The 24969-nt window shown below is 39.1% G+C and overlaps 1 protein-coding gene across 1 annotated transcript in view; it reads right to left on the reverse strand.

Moving 5' to 3' along the window:
* The window catches only part of FMN2 (formin 2), a 237273-nt gene that overhangs the window by 144004 nt on the left and 68300 nt on the right, over positions 1-24969 (reverse strand). Inside the window, 3 exon segments of the mRNA XM_069484677.1 lie at positions 18091-18235; positions 20061-20278; positions 20280-21941. Coding sequence (XP_069340778.1) covers positions 18091-18235; positions 20061-20278; positions 20280-21941 — 2025 coding nt within the window.

Below are 24969 nucleotides of genomic sequence, written 5' to 3' on the forward strand. Positions count from 1 at the left end.
AGTTTGGTAATCGGAATGTTTCATCTATCTTATTGCATGCAAGTCTGCAAGTCTGCTGAACTGTTTTTTTTTTTTTCCTTCAGAATTCCCTCTAAAAATCTGGTTTTACATATGTGTTGTCCTACCTATAATTTTCACATTATGTTTTTAGCATTTAAAATTCAGTGGGAAGCATTACAGGCTAACATTAAAACCAAAGTATCAGAAAGTCATTAAATGTGAGTATAACATCTAAATGTTTCACGATATTGCCAAAAATATTTGGATATCAAATATGTGTCTACAAAATATAGACATCAGCATCTCCCTTCATCTGTCAGCATTCTCTCAATGGAAGATGTTAGTTATCACCAAAAACATGATGCTGATAAGATAATAAGGTGACAACCACAAAGGAAAAAAAAAAGACTATTATTGAGACCATTTGCACATTTGGTATTATCTTAAGGAGACTATGTATGGAGAATATTATCTGACACTGGTTTTATATTATTCTTTCCTGGAATCATTGCAAAAACCCAATGAAGTAGGTACCTTTGCAGTCTGCATTTTACAGCAGAAGTGACTTGCTCAGGGTCACACATCCATTAAGTGGCAGCACTAGGATGTGAACCCAGGCATCTGGTTCCAAAGTCTACACACTTGACCACTATCCTGCACCATCTCCAAAGCTTCAATACGGACAGCACACTCCTCCCAAGGAATTTCATACACTATGTCTCATTTTCCCCACTATGTCCCTAATGTCCTGTGGTATCACACACAATTAATATAGACAGTTAAAATACAAAGAAGATAATTTTTCAAGTCGTTAGCTAAAAAAGCAAACTTTAGAGGATAACACCCATCGAATATTCTGCCTCACGTAGTACTTAATTTCAGGGAAATTATGAAAAACAAACAAAAATCAAAATAGTTCCCTTCCTTTGTGGTTACAACAATAATAAAATGCCGGTGATAAATTTAGATGAAAAGTTTGACAAGGAAGAAGTTATTCAGGAAACAAATGACCAAGTAGCATACACAATTATCGAATAGACTAGCATAATAAACTTTTAATGATTTAACAAATGGCTATTCAGTTTGTGAACTGTTCCAGCATTCTGCTCCTCCCTGTGCTCTCTGGCCATTAGCATGATGTCTCTTTTTGGCCCTTCCATGGAGACAAGACTTGATTTCTGGCTCCATCTACAGAGCATGCTGGTGGCTTTTAGCACTATGAAGATACAAGGGTGAAAACTGCATTTGGTCTTACCCCATAGAGCAAGACATTTCCAGCTTTCTTACAAGTCTACAATTATTTTTGGAAGTTATATACTGACTAAGCGACTGGGTTATATTCCAAAGACCTCCTAGAGTTTGGAAGTAAAAGTGAGATAAACATTGACATGTCAGTGAACTAATTTATGGTGCTCATTTTTAGAGAATGAAAGTTTCAATGTGTGATTTTAAGTCTTTCTGAAACCACCAGTCTTCTTTCTGATGCCATCATTTTCAGGGAGCATATATTTAGCATTTTTCGTTTCTTCAACATCCCATTTAAAGAAACTTACCATACTGCATTAAATAATTCTATCATATCCTCATCTAACAATAGCCAAATCATTCATTATTCCCATCTCTGAAGGCATCTTCAACTCTATTGTCCCAAAGTCTCAAATTGGTATTGTGCTATTTGATAAATAGTTCTCCTAAAGTGGCTACTGTTTCAGAAATTCCAATCAATATTCCCCTCCCAAAGGTTTCATTCTAATGTTTGTTGCCACCAATTACTTTTACTTGCTCTTGAACCTCATATAAATGGAAACATACTGTTCACACTGGTTTTGTCTACGAAATCCATCAATGTTGATTATAACAGTAGATTGTTACTTTTCATTGCTGTATACTATTCCACTGTGTAGTTGTACCACAATTTATTCTCCCATTCTAATATTGATATTTTAGAAGGTTTTCAGTTTAGAGGCATTACAAGTAATGCTACTATGTGTATTCTTACATACATATTTTTATGTACATATCAACTCATTTCTTTTGGAGATACACACATAGAAGCAAAACTGCTCTTATGACTACTGGGTCATGGGTTATATGTACTAAACTTTAGTATTTACTACCAAGTAGTTCTCCAAAGCAGTTGTAGTTGTTTGGAACTTTGGTAGAACAACTAATGAAATGAACAACTAAAACTTTAGACTTTTCAATAATTTTCTTAAAGACTTACAAACATAGTTACGATTAAATTATTAAATATCTCAGAACAAAATCACAAGATTAAGTCACCCAGGAGCCTATAAATCAGTTAAATGTTTTGAAAAGCTGTTACAAGTGTCAATGGTTTCCAACACTTGCATCTACAGAAACATATACATGACGGATATGATACACTAAGGTAGGTAATTCACCAAATAAGTTTTCGTTCCTTTATGCAAGATCATTTGCTGAGTATTCAGAAGCAGTGGCTATAGGGATACACAGTGCTTAATATATTTCAAGTGTCTATAAATACAACTATTGAATAATTATCTAATAGATAACTAAGTCATGCCATTCTAACTCCTATAAGTTTCTAAAATCAGTCCTTTCTTGTCAATCACTGTCGCCTTCATTTGAACATCATTATCTTCCCCAGAACACTATAGTCAGAAGCATAAAAGTATTTGATTAAAAGTAATTTTGAACTATCTGTAAGTATACAAGCATCCCTAGAAAATATTACAGGAGAATATTTCTGGGGTGGATTTTTCCAGCCAGTTCATTCTGCTTAACGCCTACAATCTGTGGGCAATGTGTTCATAGAAGACAAATGAAGCCAGATCAGAATCCTAAGAAAGCAAATCATCTGTTTAAAGATTCATTCAGAAGTCAAATAAAAGCAATTTTAGAATAAGATGCTATTTGGGATTATGAAAGTTTGTTTCTCCCAGCTCAGTGTCATCCTCTTGAGTTTACGGCGGCAAGAAGGCAAAGAAACTCGAGTATCCCCTGGAATTATAGATATATAACCACCCAACTCTGCTCTCTCTCAAAGCCCAGTCCCATTCAGCAATCTCCCTCCCCTCCCACGCTAAAGTACTAAGCTCAGGGGTTGGCACAGTTAGTATTCAATAAATAGACATGGAGTGAATTAATGCCACATGAATCTCTGGTGATTTTGCTAATCCTATGAAATTCCCTTATGTCACTACACCATGACTCACTGTGAGGGGAAGACATGTGTCCTATTCCGTAAGTGATTCCATCCCAAGGTACAAAGGCCAGCTGGGGCACTTAATTATTTCTAAGACTCCAAAAAAGGAAAAGATACTGAAAATAAAGATTGATAAACGAAATATATAATTGCAATTCTACATGGTAGGAAACTGACAATAGATAAGGCCCAGATGCATAAAAAAAAAATCACACAGTCTGTGCAAAGGTGCAGGCTAGGGGCACCAGCAGCCGATATGCACAGCTGAGCCAAGACTGACCTGAACAACAGTGAGTTGCTCTTATAAAAATCCCTGAACATTTTCTAAGCTGGTGGCAACTCATCTGACCATACCTGTTAATTATCTGCTCAAGAATCATCAACAGAGTCAGTCAGCAATCACATAAACTTAGGAACAGAGAAGTGTCACCCCAGTCTTCATAACATGTTTTTGTTTTATGAGACAAGAAGCAGAAATATGGCCCAAGAACCCAAGATCAGAATCCTAGCCCTCTTCAATAACTGTTCTCATGTGCAAAAGAGAAAAAAAAAAAATCACATCCCTGCTGTCCTTAGCTACTATTAGTGGATGTAATACTGCCTTTTCTGAAGACATGGAAAGGAAGGGCCACTCGACTTTGTAAAGGCATTTCCAGGAAAAGTTAAACCCAAAGTAGCACACAAGAGGAAAATAAAACCACTGAAAGAAACCCCTGGAAGAGTTAATTTATTATATATGGGCTTTTCAAATAGTTCAATTATTCAAAAACACATCTTTAAGGCCGGTGGTAGATCAATATCATGGGGTATCCCACTGTGTTAGGCGCCTAGAGTATGCAGGTAAAGGCAAGACTCTGGCAAGAGTCTCTGAAGCTAAAAGCTTCCATTCTAAGGACAATGGATGGTTCTAATGAGAGGAGAGAAAAATCCATTTCAGGTAATCAATCACCTGAAAGGAAATCACCTTCCTACCATAGAACTGAGTCAATGCCAAGAGCTGAAGGCGTGCAAAACAGCCGTAACTCTCAGCAGCATCTCATGCTTCAATTTTCACAGCAGATCACTTGTGGATTAAATTTGCTTGAGCATGAATCATAAACCCACATCCTTTATGTCTATCCCCACTACAAGCACAAGGTCATTATACACAAAAACAGTCTCCTGGGGAAGAAAATAAACTCACCCATAGTAGACATGAATAATCTAAGATATTAAAAAACTACAGACACTTAAAGAAAATATATGAATAATCAGGAGTGACTGATGAGTAAGTTACCAGGACTTCCTGGGTGGGATTCTTCCTACCAGGCCAACTTTGATACTGGGGGAGGGGAAGGAGACTGGAGATGGATCCCAGTATTGATTGACTTCCACCACCAGGCGACAGGAAAAGCTAGAGGTGTATGCCCTTCGCTGATGCAAGATTACACAATTAACAAATCAAAAGCTGATCTAAATGAAAAGACCATTTTAAAAGAAAAGCAAATGAGCATCACGGCAATTTTTAACTTCATCCAAAACTGATATCTTGGCCTAGAACTCCTTCTATTTAATCACATGCAAAGATGACATCCGGGTACCGTTTTTCAACGTGCATATGAGGATGCCCCGGGACTGAAAGGAATCCTTCTTGATTTATTGCAATATCCCAGGCTTCCCTCCTTTCCCCCCTTTCCCATTTTTGAACTTGGAAGCCAAAAAACTCTAATGTAGAGACAGGAAAGAGAACAATTTCAGTTTCTATAACTAGTTTTCTAAAACATGATTGGCAAAATAAGGTCGGGAAGCCAGCTTGTGATGAACAGAGTAACTCCTGGTTTCTTCGTATTCTCATCTGAGTCAACATGATTCAACATGGTTTTCTAATTATAGCTAATCTGTGGGAAGGTTGATACACACATCTTTTTTTTTTCTTCTTCTGGTGATGACAGAAAGTTTTTTATACCTCTTGTAAAGCACAAGTCGTGTGATTATTGTCCAACATTGTGATCATGGCAAGCATGGTATACGTCTCTTTGTGGTAGAAAAGAAACAGACATGCAGACCCAGACTGGATCTGGGCTTAAAGAGACACAAATCAGCATCCTCACATGCAATGCTCGGGTGCACTCCCCCCTTCCAAAAGGGCTGTTTCCTTTTCTTCTACAATGAGTTTTCCCTTTTCTGGAAGATCTCTACACCCTTGATATCTCCAACAGAACTTCTGCTCAGCGTGTAAAACTTCTTTGACCCTTCTCACCTTTCTCTCCTCTTTCCAGGGGTCACTGGAAGAAGGTTAAGAATCATGACAAGGATAGGGGGAAGGATTCCCCTCTGAGGAGGCTGTTAATGCAAAAAAAAATTCCAGAATAAGCTTTTCCAAAAAAAGTAACATCTTTTCAGATGTCAACTTTTCTCTAAAACTTAGTATGAGTCTTCATAACGATAATGTGTTACTCCCTCTAAATGACTTCCGTGGTGTTAAATCAAAAAAAAAATCAATAAAATGATTTTGGCCAGAGAGATGGTTTTACAGGCTTTGAGAAGGAACCTAAAAGGAAGATAGACCCATACATAGTTTTCTAATAATTGGAATATATTAAGTGCCTGCAAAAGAGAATGAGTGAATTAAAAAAAAAAAAAGTGTGCGCAATACATAAGCCACTGGAAATTTACAACAGCTTACGTTTTAAAAACACAATACTGATGTGAGTAAACACACAAAAAAGATAAAATAAACAAGTGAGAAAAACAGCAAGACTGCAGTAAGAAGAATGAGGAAGACAGTGAGGACATAGTCCTGGGTGGCCCAGTGGAGGGAAAAATGTATAGTAGACTATTACAAGGGAAGAATGACATGGTTATTAAAATTAGGGCAGTAAAATCTGTGAAACCATATTAGTAACCTCAAGAATGGCAAACATGACTTAATAAGTTGGATTAAGAAAAAAAGGCGGCGAACTGAAAACAAATTACTGTTCGGTGTGAGTCATGTGTTATATGTTCCTTCTAGAATTTTGCATGCAACACTAGTTGCCATACACGAAACGCTAATTGCATCTCAAGAAGGATGTAGAGAAGAGTACAGATTCTCAAACAATCTAAAGTTGTAAGTATAGTTATGAGAGCTGTACTCCTTCCTCTTACAGCATTAGAAGCAGACATGGATAAAAAAAAAAAAGTTTGTAAGTATATGGGAAAAAATATTTTTTGGTAGGTTTTTAACTCCATCGCATTGCATGATTTCAAATAAGGAAGCAGAGTGAGCAAATGGAAGAGATTCAGCAGTATAAATGTTAAGATATTCAGGGAAATGCAGATTATAGGTAATCCCGTTTCCTGAAAAAGTGAAGAAAACATATGGAATGTGTTACCAGGAAGGAAGCAAAGCAAGGAGGATACATGATTTCAAGAAGTCCCTAGAAATGCTCTGGAGAACAGGGAAATATTTAAAAGGTAGACACTCAGGAGAATAAAGAGCCGAAAAATGTGACAAGAGGACTTATTCCTAACCATGATTTCTAGCTCTTGAAGACTTTTGTTGAAATAACACCAAAGAGGATCGCCTTACAGAAGGGCTTTACTCCGTTTAGGTGGAAAATCTCTCCAGTAAACTGGATCTTAAGTTTGAAAATGCAAACCACTGAATCAATTCAAAACCTAATTATTATTTCAAGTCATCACTATAACCATTCCAAGTCCCCCACATATCAAGCCAGATTCAACAAGTCAGGGTCTCTAACTTCTGTGCCTTCAAATCTCTATTCAGAAACTGTGTTTCTCTTCCTACTTAAATACACTATTTAATGTAGCCAGTAGGATAATTTGCTTTTAAACTGTATGTTTCACACTAACACCTGTTTCCTTCCTGTTTAACTTGGTGGCACCAAAATATTAAGAAGCTGAAACCACCTTGCCATTTGGTTATTTTCTTCATCCGCATTTTATAATGATCAGATTTTGAAAATATAACCAAGATTGTTCATACTTGATAGAAAAAAATGGGGAAATAATTTTCTGATCGTTTTTAAAGGAAAACTTTTGTTTTACTCTTATATTTGGTTGCTTTGCATAGTTTTATTTTTTTGGAAGATTTAATATAGAAGGAGAAGAGACAGTCAAATTGAGGAGTTTTTTTTGTTTTATTTCCTTCTTTTTGGAATAGCTCTCTACCTACCTGCTTCATGTGTGGCAATATTCAAAAGGAAGCTGGCATTACTGCAATAGGAAAGTTTTTATTAACAAAAAACCAGCCAAGTCCGTCTGGCATCACCAAGGGAACACTGCAAACTAACTTTCAAAATAAAATAAGTTACTCTGTCTTTCCTTGCCAGCTCAAAGGATGAAGATTAGCTAGAAGCCAGTTTTTAGGGAGCCCTTGTGCCCATCGAGGCCATAAAAGAAAGGCTGATGACTTAAAGCATTCAGCTTCAAGTGGATCTCAACTCACATTCTAGCTTCTAGTGGTGCCTGAAGAACATGCTAGTTTCATTTGTTTTGGCAGTGGAAAAAAGTAGGAGAAATTCCATCCTAATTACGAAAAGCTTTACTTATAACGGTAACTGATTTAAGTACACAAAATGTTAGTAAAAGAACCCACAAGTAAAAACACCAACAAATTTTACAGAAAAGCACAAAGAGAAAAAAGTTATTTTGTACTAAGGGTTAACAAAATAGAGTGACCTATTTATGTTTTCTGAAGTTTTAATAACATTAGAATCCATGTGGAGAAATACACAAAACAATAATAAAGATTGTCGTATAGATCCATTAAAGAGAAACCTTGTTTACATTCCTGCTAATATACATCTCAAAACATAATGATTTTTATGGCAAGCTGGAAAAAAAAAAAAAAGAGAGAAAATATGCCTTAATATTCTGCAAAGCTTTGGGTGATGTCAGCTGTTTCGGCTCTCATTTCAACTTTATACTCTTCTCACTTTTTTCCCCCCATAAACTTTTGGGTAGCAAGATTTATACGGTAGTTTCTTAAAATGTTTTTTCTCAAACTTGCTATTTTTAGACACTTTCATACTCTAGTTAAAATTTGTCAAGTATGGAGTAATAGCACAGGCATTTCATTCACTTTTAAACCTGGTACAACACATAATTGAATAGAATCACCAAACATAGTGATTTTTTTTTCATTTTGAGGCTAAACATATATATACACAGGACATTGATACTGTAATTAGCAGAATATTAATTCCTAAGTCTTCTACAGAGGCATTAACTGTGTCACCAAGAAAACATTTTTTGATCATGCTATATATGTGCATGGAAGACAGGGGGCGCTGGTTACCAAGAGAGCATGGAACATCATATACCACTGCACATGGGAGGGAGCAGGAGAGAAAGGAGAGGAGGAAGGAGAGAGAGAGACAAGGAGAAAGCAAAAGAGGACAGGCCAATTTTAACGTATGCATTTAAATTTAGCTTCATTAACGCAAATCTCCTTTACCACGCATGTCTGTTCAATATGGAAGTTAAAAAAACACAAAGATCCTAAGATTTTGCTTTCAATCCTCTTTCCTACATGAGGACTTGACAGAAGAAAGATTCTTCCAAACTTTCATCAAAACAGGCAATAAAATAGTTTGTAGTCAAATGTTCAACCAACAGCAGAGGTAACCTTCATAAACGCAGAAAATCTATCCTCTGGGGAATGCTGGTGACTGTGTCCCAAAGCACAGACTGCAAGGCCAGTAAGGTTTTCTAAAGGGACTTTAATTATATTCCCAGAGCCCTACACTACACCAAAGAGAAAAATCACACAGTCCATAGATCTTTAGTCTCTTCATCAAGAGCAAAGAGAAAAAGATATAAATTTCTCCTTTAATGGACTCTTGCCCATAAAACTATATTGTTTTTTAAGTTTAAAATGGCTTATACTTTTGACCATATATTTTGAGGGGAAAAAAAAGTTTTTGAGCTTGAAGAAAGAATTACTTAGCCAGAAAATTATAGTCTGAAATCTTGATTACTTCACTGACAGAACTGGACAGATCATCAAAGCATAAAATCAATAATGAAACACTGGACTCAAAAAGAACTCTAGAATAAATGGATCTAACAGACATTTACAGAATATTCTACCAAAAACCTACTGAATATACATTCTTCTCATCAGCACATTGGACATTCTCCAAGACTTATCATATCTTTTTGGACACAAATGTTTCATCAAATTTAAAAAAAAAAAAAAATCAAAATCATGCCATGCATCTTCTCAGGCCACAGTGGACTAAAACTAGAAATAAATTCCAACAGAAACACTCAAATCTACACAAAGTAATGGAAATTAAGCAACCTGCTGCAGGATCAATGACGCAATTAAGATGAAAAAATCAAAAGATTCCTCCAACTGAATGGCAAACAGGACACAAGCTGTCAATATCTATGGGACACAGCAAAAGCAGTTCTCAGGGAAAAATTCATAGACTTAAGTGCCTACCATCAAAAAGACAAAAAGATCACAAATTAACAACCTAATGTCACATGCAAAGGAGCTAGAAAAGAAAGAGCAAACATACCTAAATCTAACAAAGAAATGACAAAGCTCAGAGAAGAACAAAATAGAAACCAACAAAAAAATACAAAGAATAAATGAAACAAAAAGTTGGTTCTTTGAAAAGATAAACAAAATCACAGACTTCTAGCTAGATTAACCAGAAATAGAAATGACTCAACTAAGCTCAATCAGCAAAGCAAAAGGAGTTATTACAATTGATACCACAGAAATAGAAAATATTACCCATGAATACTATGAAAATCTCAATATGCATATGCTAGAAAATGTAGAGGAAATGGATAAATTCCGAGAAACACACAATCTCCTAAGACTTAATCAGGAAGAAATAGAGATCCCGAACAAACCACTAAGAGGCAGCAAGACTGAAACACTAATAAAAAAACAATCTCCCAACAACAACAACAACAAAAAAAGCCCCAGAACAGGTGGATTCACAGCTGAATTCCACCAGACTTACAAAGAAAAACTGGTACCTATCCTAGAGAAATTATTCCATAACATCAAGGAGGCGGGAACTCTCCCTAGCTCATTATATGATGCCAGTATCAATCACTTTATACCAAAGCCAGGAAAGGACACAACAAAAAAAGAAAACTATAGACTCAACACCATTCTCTTATGAACATAGATGCAAAAATCCTTAAAAAATACTAGCAAACCAAATTCAACAGCACATCAAAATAATGATTCACCATGATCAAGGGGGTTTCGTTCCAGGTAGAGTTCCAAGTTATGAATCAAGTAATTTTAAAGATTCATCTATTAACAGTTGACAAAAAATTAAGGAGAAAGGTCAGAAATCTTCCATGACAAATGTATTTTTTAAAAAGAAACAGCTTACATTCCAATTTAAATAATTGGAATTATTTAAATAGTTCTCCATCACCAGCCACCCCCAACTCTGCTGTACCCCCGACATGTGCCGCCAACAAGACAGCATCTCTTTCTACCTCTGTCTGTGGCTATGGTTTTACCCTAGGAGAGGCAGGATAATAGGTTTTAAAAAGATAGAACTTTAAACAACCACAAAAGAGCTGAAGTTAAAAAAACACTAAAGGCACAAATAACTAATTTTTTTTTTTTTTAAGTCTTAAGCTTGTGGTCTCAAATAATCATCACCATTTTTTCAGTATAGGTCACACTGAGTTAGGATGTGAATAATCAGAACAACGTCCCCAGTATCCCTTCCTGTAGACCAAAGGTAGGCGCTGTCGTGACTATGGAATTCAAGTAAGGGGTAAAATCCTCCTTTGCTCTGGGGTGATCCAAAGTCCTGTTGCTGTCCATGGTAAAGAAACATACATTCTGCTATTTCATGCCATGAAAGCAAAATAAGCTTTGAGTCCAATTTATCTAAATTCAATTCTCACACTTATATCTAATACGACAAACCTGAAGACTTGCTAGGAGGATGAGAAGGAAACACATTCAGCTAAGGAAACGAATATAAATGATCTACATTTACATTCCTGAAACTCTCAGACAGGAGCACACAGGGGAAGCCTCCTACAATGGTGATGGATTTACTATGGTTTTAAATAAGCTGCAAGGAAATCTTTGCTCATGGTGCTAGTCTCAAAAATCATCCCTTAATCCTCCCTATGTATCTAAACCAAATAAATTCTTCAAGGCCCACTTCAAGTCCCATCTCCTCTATACAGGCTTTATCCCAACTCCGGCCTACAAACTTCATTCGACTCCCGACCACCCACAGTTCTTACTGTCTCTAGTATACAGTGTGGAACCTAAAGGATTATTCAAGTATAGTCCTTGGAATTACTCAATACTGTCTCTCTTGGGTTGTTCCATAATAAATTAGCCCTCTAGACAACCTCTTTGCCCTCTCTGGTATATTTAGCTCATTTCCTCTGCTGTACTCCCTGCCGAAATGAATAAACTCTGCTGCCATCAGATCAAAAAAGGGTCCAACAGTGAAAGTTGTACTTTCGCTGTTTCGTTTCTCCAGTGGAACTAAAGTAGGCTCACTCTTCTTGGTGTTCTAGGGCTTCCTGCAATAGTAGCTCCAATCTAAACTGGCAATATTGAGAAAACACTTTCCCATCATCTGCTCCAAATAGAATTAAAAAAAAATTGTTTTAGAGATGGGGTCAGAGTGGCTATTCACAGGCAGGGTAACAGTGCACTGCAACCTCAAACTCCTGGGCTCAAGCAATCCTCCAGCCTCAGCCTCCTAAAAGTAGCCGGAACTACAGGCATGCACCACCATGCCTGGCACTCTAGATAGAATTTGTATTCTCTTCTATGCTCTTTCTTCAATTCCTATTGACCACAGTAAACAGAACATCCCATCCATTAAAAATCCATACCCTTTTCTTATACATCTAGTCCAACAGAATCTTAATACCATCATAGTATATGAATATAAAGTCCAAAATAATTAACCCTCAGGGATGGATTTATGGGTTTTTTTTTTTTTATGTTTAGCCATTTACTTAGAAGTATAAACATTATTTTTTTTTGGCTAAAAGAAAACTTAAAAATCGAGGTTTAGTATTGTTGCATTCTTTGCATTGATTGTGTATGCTCTACAAATAGTTATAGGAATAGCATCTTCAAAAAATAATAAATCTTTCAACATCTAAAACAAATCCAGATTCCACAAAACCTATGTTTGTCTAATTATAGCTTTGTATTTTGATGTGGTTTTCTATGTAAATACATTTTTAAGGCTTGCAATAGGAATGTATTCTATTAAAAGCAGATGTTAAAAGATACAAAGTACCAAATGTTTATTGTGTAGCCCCGAAACAAATCTAAATTGTCTTATTATAAGATATTTGGTGTTTCAGACATTTTAGGTCTTCAGTCTGAAAGACAAATATAACTGTTAAAGTCAACCCAAACACACCCTTGCTACACTGGAACAATTAACACCTTTGCAGGCTCTACAGGAAAAATTAACACTCTTACAAAAAAAACTAGACTTCTACTATTCAGATTACCATCCAGCCTATCCCCTGGGAACACTGAAATTTCTACTGATTATGATAAAATTTTTTAAAATCTAAAAGTAAACACTTGCAGTAATAAATAAAACTGAAGTGAAAATTTACAGATATATATCACCTCTTTCTCCTTTCCATAGCAGTGAATAATCCAGCACCAGTCAATATCTGAAGTGTAGCACACACATTCCCCGAATTCCCCAACATAGTAAGAAGCAGCCTTTTAATGGTAATTACTGTCTCATGCATGAATGTTTAGAGGTATTACACTACGTACTCCCAAAGAAGAGCAGCTGAATAATGGATGCTTTTCTCCCCATCGTTATTACCAATTTTTACAACATAAAAAATGGCTTTTTTAGATGTTAAGTCATCAAGCGCAATGGAAAGACACTATACCAAATGTCTAATTCCTTAAAGTTTACATCCGTAATAAATGTGAATTCCAATGAATCCTTTTATTACCTCCCCTTATATAAGAAGTAGCAGAGTTAATGATTGTTTTTCTAATCATATTTCCCGAGGCTGAAACCTAACAAACACTTAACTATCATAAATAATGTTTCTCTCCCATTCTTTGGGCAAAGCATTTTAATCTGGTAAATAGAAGAAACTCATTAAGAGATTCATTTGTGTTATGCTACATGGTTGGACAAGTGTCCGTTATGTATTTTAAAAAATAACACAGATTATAACAGGTACTAAAAAACACAACTTGGGTGACAGGCACACCTATAGCCAGGACTCAAGCATTGTAAAGATGACCCATGTAACCTAAAACATTTTTACCCCCACAATAATTTGAAATAAAAAAAAACAAAACAGATTCTTAACTCTTGTTAACCTCTGTGTGCAAATTTACATCATGGGTAGCACGTTCCTTTATAGACCTTTTAAACACGCTTAGACATTGTTTACTTAAGGCATATTTTACAAAGATGGTTCTTTTTGTGTCACAGGGTGAATAAAAAGTACCATCACTTGACATTTGGTGAGGTTTAACCACAGTGGCTGTCTGCCTCAAACCACTATTTATATGCCACACAAGCAAATGGCCCCAATTTTTACTGCTTACAGAAGCTTATATGTCTAAAGCTCACATCACTCAGAAAAACTTTTATTTAACTGGGCAAATGTCACGGTCGGTGGCATCATAGTTTATGTCCTTGTCAGAATCTGTCAGAAGATAGAAAAGGTTTTAAAAGTGTCTTCACATACAGTTTTATAAGTGTAATTGCAGTCATTTAAATATTGATCATATGTGAAAACCAATACAAATTCTAATTCTTTTTTAAGAGTATATATTCTGGTCCCCATACAAATAAAATACTGCACTTACACTCATATAAAATATTTCACATCCGTAACTATTACTTAATTAGGAAGAACAGGGGCTCTGGAGCCAGATGGCTGGAGTTTGATCCTGAGCTCAGCCCCTTACCAGTTTGGGAACATTATTGATTTTCTCTATACCTCAGTCTTCTGTACTGTGAACTGAGGATCATGGTGCCTGTCTGATAGGAATAAGAGGATTAAAGTGCTTAAAAACAATGACTGGTACATGCAAAATAACTAGCACTATATGACGTGTGGTTTCCATGGTTATTATTGTTGTCATAATTACTACTACTTCTACTACTATGTTTACCAAATTATAATTATTATTATTATTTGAGACAGAGTCTTTCTCTCTTGCCTGGGCTAGAGAGCTGTGGCATCAGCCTAGCTCACAGCAACCTCAAATTCCTGGGCTCAAGCCATCCTCCTGTCTCAGCCTCCCAAGTATCTGGGACTACATGCATGTGCCACCATGCCCAGCTAATTTTTTCTATTTTCAGTTGCCTGGCAAATTTTTTTCTATTTTTAGTAAAGATGGGGTCTCGCTCTTGCTCACAGGCTGGTCTTGAACTCCTGACCTCAAGCAATCCTCCTGCCTCGGCCTCCCAGAGTGCTAGGATTACAGGCGTGAGCCACTGCACCTGGCCCAAATTATACTTCCTTATGATTTTCATTTGACACAGGATTAACCAGATACTTTTTTTTTTTTTTTTCCTTGAGACAGGGTTTCTGAGACTCTGTCTCCCTGGCTAGAGTGCAATGGCAACATCATAGTTCACTGCAATCTCAAACTCCAGGGCTCAAGCGATCCTCCTACCCCAGCCTCCTGAAGAGTAGCTGAACAGACTCACAGCTAATTTTTTTTATTTTTTTTTTGTAGAGACAGAGTCTTGCTTCTGCTCAGGCTGGTCTCGAACTCCTGGCCTCAAGCAATCCTCCCACCTCAGCCTCCCAAAGTGCTAGGATTATAGGCGTGAGCCACTGTGCCCAGCCTGGAAAGTTTTTTGAGGCAATCCTTATTCTCAAAATCATTCCAAAGTAAATTCTCTCACTTTCATGCTCATAAACTCAAGTTAAACTTAATTCAATCTTTATTTGAGCACCAAAGATCCTGAGGTGACTTGAGGTCATTATCAACATGAATAATCACTGAATTACCCTGGAAATATAGAAGAGATTGGACCAAATGTTTACTACCTCTAGAGCCTTCCTTAAAAGCAGGCAAGTGTGTATGTGTGTCCAATGCCTAAACATGGGCTTCATATGAGATTGCTTTTTCTTTTTTCCTCTTTATTCCTTAAGAGACAGAGTCGGTGTTGTCATTGTTTTACGTTAGCGTGTTAATTAACGATTCTGATGTAGAAGTGTCAACCTGATTTGGTTATGCAGAACTATGTTAAACTACTATCTGATAAACTTCCATGTACCTTCTCAGCTGATCTCCTTACATGTAATGCTTTAAAACCAAGAAGGATAAATAAAGAAATCATCACAGAACAAACATAAAATACATGTTCCATGAGAAAAAATATAAAATGCTTTGTCCTAAGTTCCTTTGTAGAAAAAGCGATTTAGAAATATAAGATTTTCAACACGGCTATTAGCCTGAGTGTCCAGAGAAAATAACCCTCTTCCTCCTATGCCAAACGGCAGCGTGCCCAGCTTAGGAATCTTCTACTATCACACTGAAAACGTCTCTGCCCTGACAGTAAAAACAGCCCAGGCACCTCGTTAAATACCAGTGCATTCAACCACAGTCTTACTTTCAAGACGACAGATCACAGAAAAATTATTTGGCTATTTTTAAATATTTAAAGACAAACAGAACTTCTAGCTTCCATTGTATATAAGAAGAATTGCTTGAAATACCTCCATAAACACAGGCCACGGCATTAAAGGCTATTAATTTTACTGGAAATGAATTATGAGCTACCAAAACGTCTGCATAATCAGTATACATTTCCCATAAAGAGAGGAACTATCCGCATGCACCCTGAAAAATATACTTTCCTTAAATAAAATTTTAAATGTCTCAAGTAAATGGAAAAAGATAGGTTTTTCTTCCAAATACAATGAAGCTAAATAAAACTAAGTTTCTTCAGTAATATATCACTTTGCAGTGATTTTTCTCCAACAGACGGGGAAAAAAATACTTTTATCCCTCCAAAAACAGACCTGAAGTACAGAGCTCAGCACCAAGACCCAGGCCAAGGAATTGCGGAACAAGCTGATCAGAAGTCACAATGGAGACTGTTCCATGAACCCTGTTTGAAGCTGAAGGTCATCGGTGGCGTCGCCATCAGTAAGTGCAAATGACAACACTGGCAAAGTCTCTAGCTCACAGTTTATGAAATGTCTCGGTGACAGAGCGAGGTGATTATGTTGAGATGATGCTCCACATAGATGCAACTGTTTATACGCAAAGAGGCCATGTCACGCCAACTTGTTTAATTTGAAGTTTTGATGATTTAGACACAAATTACATTTCAGTGAGCTACAAGCTGCATACTACGTCAAACAGAGCATGAAATCCTATAGTCTCAGGCAACTGGAAGACATCTGTAGTCCCTCAGCAAATAAAAAGGCTGGGGGTGTCGGGAGGTGGGGAAGGCACGGTTTGATTTTCTGAATACTTAGTCCCTGGACAAGAGATGCCCTGTGCCACATCTGCCCATTTTTCAAGTGACAATTCTGGCTGCCTGACTCTCCTCGATGTCTGTACTCTCCACCCATATACCTTGCCTGGACAGCTTTTCCATCTCTGATACGGTCTGTGAGAAGAGATATGATGACTCAGCCTCAGTGTGCTGTAACGCAAATATACCAAACATATACTGTCACCTTGGACTTACTGATTATTATTACAAGAATGATTTTCTGATTTCTAATCACTGCTGGACCTACTGGCTGCAATGCAGGCAATGCTTCTGAAAAATTCAACTGCGTAATATTTGGGTTTGCGTTATTCTGAGATTAATGAAATGCCCGGGGTGAGCTTGCCCACCCAGCCAACTGTGGGTTCCAGGAGTCTAGCTGTCCCATTCAAATCCATCCCTTCCTGGCTGTATTTGGCAGTGTCCATCTGATGGCAGTTGTCTGCTCTGAAATAAATATCAATGGTAACAACTCGGGTCCAGCTACAACTTTGGGGTCAGAGGCAAAAATTCAAGGAATCACCCCATTCCTTGGCACTCATCTGGGCAGACTGGGCCAGAGAAACCCTGGAGACACTGGCCTCATTTCCCTTCCTCTGCTCCCAGGACTGAGCCGTCTGCCATTCCTTTGTCCCCACGGCCTTCTTTTCTACCACCTTGTAAAAGTTAGGAAATGTAGCCACTCCCCATTTCAGGGTAAAAGATGGACACCAATAGTCATTCCTTCTATCTGGAGCTCATTACTGGGGGGGTTTTACTACAGCTTCCTGAATGACAGCCTAGAGAAATTTAAAACAACATCATTTTATGATCAAGTCCAATGGATACATCCGTTGAAAAATGTGGCTTGAAAATGTTTTTCTGGAAATGCACCAGTCTTAACTTTTTCTTACTCAAGTGTCACGGGTTAGATCAAAGGAGCTAACAATGGAATGGAGAAGTGAGAAATGGAGACGAGATTTTCTTCTATATTTCAAGTACAACGTGACTATTTAGCTGGATTTTAACAGCACGCGAATGCAACAAAACACCAAACACATTATCGGTTACTAAGGATGGAACTTCTTGCTTACTTTTCTTTGCCCACTCTTTCCGTTCTTCCCACCCATACTAGCACTCAAATGGATTTAAATCAAGTGAAAATTTACTTTCAGACAACTAGTTCTGGAAAGAAACGATGGCTGAGATTTTGGAAATATGTATTATGAAGTTACAAATAGAGGGCGTTATCACGTGATGGACATGATTATTTGTTGTTCTATTTGGACTGGGGTTACTTAACCCCATGTTCTAATATTCTAACCTTTGCTATCTGTGTCAGGTCCGTGGAGGTTTACACAGCCCAGAAACTATTCCAAAGTTTTTCTCCAATGCAAGTTCACGCTTATGCCAGAAATACCGTCCAAATTCAGAAAGCACAAGAATACTCACTTGTTTAGCCTTCGTTTTTGAGATAGTATCAGAAATAGGTTTCTTTCTCTCCTTTACAGCAGTTTTAGAAAATAATTCCTCAAATTCATGACAATCTATGGATGGCTCTTCAATTTTTTCCCAAATAAGTGAAGCACTGGAGTCTCTAAAATTAAGCAAAGGAACAATGAAAGGGCCAAACTGAACTACACTGCGGCAAACAAACAGAAAGGAAGGGAATGAAGGCAGGAAAAAGGCAAACAGGAGGGAGGGAGGGAAAGGGAGAAAGATAAAGGAGGATCTTTTCTTTAAGATCAGCATTTGTTTTTAATCAACTTAATGAGAACATTAAAATACCGTCTTTATAGAATGGAACCTTTGCCTAGAAATAATTTTCAGGAATTCTCAATTAGCAAGTATCTGCATAAAAACATCCAAGGAAAACCTACCTCATGGGCTACGAAGGCAAGAAACGCTTGATCTCTCAGAATCCCAACTTTACTTATTAACCTTGTAAATTATTCATGGGATAAAAATATATATTTCCAAGATATTAATAGCATCCTCCCTCCCCTCACCACCTCCCATCACCACATTGTAATTTGGCTTCTCTGTGACTACAGCTTCATGTACCACCACCTACAAAGGGTAAATGCATTTTTTTTAAAAAGCAAAACAACAACAGTAAAACAAAAGAACTAGCTATCATGTATCCAGAGAAAATGAGTTCAGGGCACAGCTTAAAAATGATTCCTCGGCATATACAAGTGACGTGGCAACTACACAGAGAACGAACTGCGAAGTTAGAAATAGTCAGGATATATAGATTCCTGTCCCGATATGATTTCATGAAGATAAAATTAATATAAGAAATGACAATGAGCCTGGTAAATACCTTGTTTCGAAGTGCATGCTACATCACATAAAGAAAATTCAAGGAATCATGAAACAACGAAGGCCAGTGAGGTTGAAAGTGCATTTTTTCCCTTCCACCAACATAATCCAGAGCACTGTCTCAGGGCAGGAAGCACAGATTATGGACTGGGCTTGGATGAATAATACGCCAATAGGGTAAATGGTGGAAAGTACTTTTTTTTTCTTTTTTTGAGACGGGGTCTTGTTCTGTTGCCCAGGCTGGAGTGCAGTGGCACAATCATAGCTCCCTGCAACTTCCAATTTCTAGGCTCAAGCGATCCTCTCACCTCAGCCTCCCAAGTAAGCTGGGACTACAGGCGTGTACCACTGCCCCCAGGAAAGTGTTCTTTTATAATGTTCCTTCCCAGGTATGATCTTATGACTTCACATTATGTCCCCGATCATCTACAGAGGTGCCATGAAATTCTCAAAACTAGATCATTTCAATCATGGGGTGTGGATGTGTTTATTTTGTGTAGCATGTTTCTGAAGAAAGACAAGATGCAACAGCAAAGCAAGGCTGTGACTTTTAAAGGATGCCATCCTCAGGAGTCACTCTGCCTCTGAATTTGATTTACCTTTTTAAGCTGTTTGTCAGAAATGGAAGTTTAAGTAGTGAAAGCAAAGGGTAGATTCTCACATGGAAAATAATCTAGCTAAAACTGCCTCTGCTTCTCTGCCCTGTCCTGTTTTCTAGAGAGCATGTAAGCACGCTTTCAATTAGATTCAGACATGAGTAGAGTCTTGCAATTAGGTAACAGAGCATGTATGCTAAGAAAAATCGATCCCTCTGTAAGATATATGTCAATAGCTTTATCGATGAGAATATGCACACACCTTATGGATTGATACATGTCATTTGTTCTACCCCTTAGATACTTCTGAAGAAAAGCCTAAAATCTTAAACAGCAAATTGCTTCACTATGTATTTTACATCTGTAGATGTAAAAATCTGCAGAAAGTTTTAGAGCTATGCTTGAAAAGTGCAGTGAATTATCATTTTCCCAAGAGTTTTAAGGTAAAATTCTCCCCTCGTATTGACAAACTGTGCAAAGACGAGCTCGCTGTCGGGTTACCTTCTACTGTGCAGTTGGATTCTTGTCCAATAAAGAGGCTTCATTGGGCGACAAGGCTCTACTGGCTGCTTCCTACTCCCTTTGTCCTGACTCATCCCTAGTCCAAACAATCCGGACGGCAACGGAGGAGGAAGAAATCCACACACCTGTGGTGCTGATAAAGTGCTACTGCCAACTTGCGGGGGGAGTGGAGGACCCGATCCCGGAAGCAGAGGGGGGTGGCGGCGGTGGGGGGATTCCTGCCCCAGGTGGAGGGAGAGGGGGACCTGGAGCAGGTGGAATCCCCATACCTGGCAGAGGAGGGGGAGGAGGTATTCCCACTCCAGGCAGAGGAGGGGGAGGAGGTATTCCCACTCCAGGCAGAGGAGGGGGAGGAGGTATTCCCACTCCGGGTAGAGGAGGGGGAGGGGGTATTCCCGTACCAGGGAGAGGAGGAGGAGGAGGTATTCCCGTACCAGGAAGAGGAGGGGCAGGGGGTATTCCCACTCCAGGTAGAGGAGGGGCAGGGGGTATTCCCACTCCAGGTAGAGGAGGGGGAGGGGGTATTCCTACTCCAGGTAGAGGAGGGGGAGGGGGTATTCCCACTCCAGGTAGAGGAGGAGGAGGTGGTATTCCCACTCCAGGTAGAGGAGGAGGAGGTGGTATTCCCACTCCAGGTAGAGGAGGGGCAGGGGGTATTCCCACTCCAGGTAGAGGAGGGGGAGGGGGTATCCCCGCACCGGGAAGAGGAGGAGGAGGGGGTATTCCCGTACCAGGAAGAGGTGGGGCAGGGGGTATTCCCACTCCAGGTAGAGGAGGAGGAGGTGGTATTCCCATTCCTGGTAGAGGGGGAGGAGGAGGTATTCCCACTCCAGGAAGAGGGGGAGGAGGGGGTATTCCCACTCCAGGTAGAGGGGGAGGAGGGGGTATTCCTGTACCAGGAAGAGGAGGAGCAGGAGGTATTCCCACTCCAGGTAGAGGGGGAGGAGGGGGTATCCCCGCACCGGGAAGAGGGGGAGGAGGGGGTATTCCCGTACCGGGAAGAGGTGGGGCAGGGGGTATTCCCACTCCGGGTAGAGGGGGAGGAGGAGGAGGTATTCCCGCTCCAGGGAGAGGAGGGGGAGGGGGTGGCAGCATGTCTGTACCCGGCAGAGGGGGAGGTGGGGGGATGGCTGCACCGGGTAGCGCAGGCACTGTCATGCCAGGGGGAGGGGCAGACGAGGGTGTCACCACGCCCGGGCCGGGCATGGAGCTGGAGGACTCTGTGCAAGGCAGCGGTGGTGGGGACGGGATGTCATAGCTGTTTTCCAAGGAGGAGAAAACAGAGTGTTCATGGCTGGTCTCAAACTCAGTACAGAGAGGCGGATGGGACAGCTGTGCCCCAGGCTGTCCTTGACCATCAGACGACGGAAGGGATGGAGGTGGTGGAGGCTGAGAGATGCCCTGTACGGACTGCTGGGCATCGAGCTGGACTGATATTCTCCTTGGAGACACGATCAAAGAAATCTCTGAGCAGAACTTCGTCTGAGGTCCAGACGGTGAGGAGGGGACGGCCGACGCTCCGCTTTCTGCCACAGGTGGGCACGGGGCAGCCTCCCACGGCGCGGTCCCCAACGGCAGCCTCAGTATCCCGCCCTCTTCCGTTGGGGAAGTCTGTATCGATTTTGCCTGCAAAATCCGTTGATGCCGAACATCATTTTCTCCTAACCTGAGAGCTTCGAAACAGACATCTTCTGAAGGTGCCACTCCGTTCTCAACCCCTCGCTGGCCACCGGCCACCTCCATGTCCACGGCAGGATGCTGCTTCTCTAGTTCAGCTATTTTGGTCCTCAGGTCCTCGATGGTCTGCTCCAGCTGCTGAATTACAGTCGCCTGTCCCTCATTCTTCATGTCAGAAACTTCCTGGGGGGCAACGAGGACAGACCACAGTTAAACATGAACTAGGAAAAAATCCAAATATCAAAAAAATTAAACAAGATCATATTTGTTTGCTGTAATACTTCCAGAAAGATCCCTCCACAGAAATATTCCGTTAATGTTTCTATGTGCCCCCTCTTTTGCGCCTTTGGATTTCAATGCTTTCATTGAGGACAAGTAGGCCACTGGGAACAAGGAAGAAAGTTCTGAGTGATAAACCAGTGTATTTCCAAGGCAGGCTTCTCTCTTTCCTGCCTGGTGACATTTGCTCTTAGGATGTTGCTAACACTGAACGAGTCTCCAACAAGAACGTGTGAAATATTTTTGACATCTGCATGGGCCTGGTCATATACCTTATGAGCATGTTCCATACCACTGATATCGTGTTTACTAGAACTTTAATATCTTACCCAAGGCTTTTATCAAAAAGTGATAACTGACAGTTGTCTACCATTTATAGACAGCTGATAACAACTGTGCCAATGCACATATGGGTCACCCTCCTGTCTAGGTGGAATCTTCCTTTCCCAAGACACACAGTTGGCTAGGAATCCATCAAGGGGGGAAAAAAAAAAGGTCTGGGTAGAAAGAAGGGGGAAGCCCTATGGGCAAATTAAATATGAATAAAAGATAAAAAGACAGGATGGAAGGGGTTAAGAGAAAGGAAGACGAAGTAGAAGAGAAGGGAGGACAAGCCACAGCTGTATGAAAACTACAGCGTCAGACAGCTGCTCATCCATATGTGGATTTGCTGGCTCGAGGCTGGAACGAAAGGGAGAGGGAGGGTGAGACAGTTCTCATACTGAGAATCGTTTCTTCACAGTGTTCTGGGGCTTCTTTGCAAAGACGACCCCAGCAGAGGCCACAGTCAAGAGCCATTGGTCCACGTCCACACACATCTTCCCCATGGGGGAGGCTGAAGCTCGTATTCCACACCTGATTTTCACATACTGTGGATGAATCGTTAGGAGGAAATATAAAGATGATGTCAAATATAAAACCAAACTCTTACCCTGCTTACTAAGGTTAAACTCTGGATCCAAGAAAAGCCTCCACAAGTAAAAACCAAACATTTGCTTTACTCTTTATTAAATCCAAAACAGACATCCAGCCCATTTGCAGTGGAAAAAATGCAGATGGACAAGAAATTGTTATTTACTATAAATGAAGTATTTTTTGGTACTATATATGTGATAAAAATCTTCAAAGCTAGTTCCCCCTCCTCCGCTCCCATGGAGGAAGAGGTGGTATAAACCTAATGGTCTTAATCCTAACCCCTATGATTTTTTTCCCTGGAAACTCTATCTTTTACTACATTTAACTTGCTGAAGATCAATTATGATGTTTGCTGAGAGCTAAGGAGAACTGTACCAAGTAGCCACCACTGTGAAAGGAAACTGAAAAAGAAAATAATTTACTTTTCAATTAATAAAGGAAAGTAATACACTTTAAATTGTTAGGCAAAATTTTGTATATACTTTTTATATAAGTATAGGTATCTCATACACACACACACACACACACACACCCCCATTTAAGTCACTATTTTTCACCAATGTCTACACAAAAGACTAGAGAATTGTAACGCACAGTTTGGAAATCATGCCATCTATTTCTAAGTAGTCCATGGTAAAAGAAATAACAGTAATAAACAATTTTAATATCCTATTTGGCCATTACACTTAATTCTACTTTCCAATTATGATGCTAGTACAAAAAGAAATCAAAAGCCAAAAAACTAGCAACCAAATTTATCCTAATAAAAGTACAACTATTCAATATTTGTTATACCAGGATTAATAAAATGTATAGATTATTTTCATTTTCCCAGCATACTCTTAAAAGTGACCTAGAATCATAACTATTTCTGGAGTTATCCTGGTACCTAACTAGGGTTCTCATTTTTCCCTTCATGATGAGCACATAAAAAGATTAGTTGATGAATGACATGTAAGAAGTAGATTCTGGAGGAGTTTTCCAAAACTCAATTTATAAATGTCATTACCTAGGCCAGCTCTTTTTCACTATAGATTTGAATATAATGAAAACAGCATAAAAATTAAAAGACACTTTCAAAAACACACACTCAGAAAGTGATTGTAAGTCATATGACCTACACAGTAGCAATGTTTACCCCCCTTTCTACATGGATTTGTGCCCCCATACATACAGGCTGGCTAGTCCAACACAGCACCCAAAGTTAGTGATAACAGAAGTCATAGTACCAGTGACTGAGAAGATCCCTGAGCCTTTTTTTAAAACTTTTCTAATTTACATAGCCGGGAAGAAAAAGGTAAATGGGGATCCCATTACACATGATAATTGGTACCAGAAAAAAAGACCTCTTAAGCGGAATCCACTTAAGAAATTTTCTTCATTTACACTGGACTGGCACTCCCAACCTCCACCGCCACCCTTCTATTTATAGAAGTGGGAAGAAAAACTACATTTACAGACTCCTTTTGTAGCTAGGTCCATCCTTGCAGTCACGTGCAAGATTTAGTAAGGAGAATGAGGTGATAACCGTGTTCCTGTGTGTCTTGACTGTTCTGTTAGCAATTAAGATCTGTTTCCACATCTTTGCAATTGTGAATTGTGCCGCTATAAACATTTGAGTGCAAGTGTCTTTTTTATAAAATGCCTTTTTTTTTTTTTTCCTTTGAGTAAAATACCCAGTGGTGGGATTGCTGGATCAAATGGTAGGTCTAACTTTTAGTTCTTTGAGGTATCTCCATACTACTTTCCATAGGGGTTAAACTAGTTTGCGGTCCCACCAAGAGTGTATTAAGTGTACTTGTCTCTCTGCATTCACACCAGCATCTGTTGTTTTGGGACTTTTTGATAAAAAGTCATTCTCACTATTTTCCTTATTTTTTTAGACAAAGTGATCATTGAGAGCATTTAGATAATAAAAAGTTGAGAAAATAAGGAACGGACATACTTCATACGTTTCAAAGGCTTTCTAACGTAAGGTGCAATCAGAACTGGAACTAAGAAAGGGCAGACAAAATGG

This window comes from Eulemur rufifrons, chromosome 11, assembly GCF_041146395.1.
Source record: "Eulemur rufifrons isolate Redbay chromosome 11, OSU_ERuf_1, whole genome shotgun sequence".
Classification (NCBI taxonomy): domain Eukaryota; kingdom Metazoa; phylum Chordata; class Mammalia; order Primates; family Lemuridae; genus Eulemur; species Eulemur rufifrons.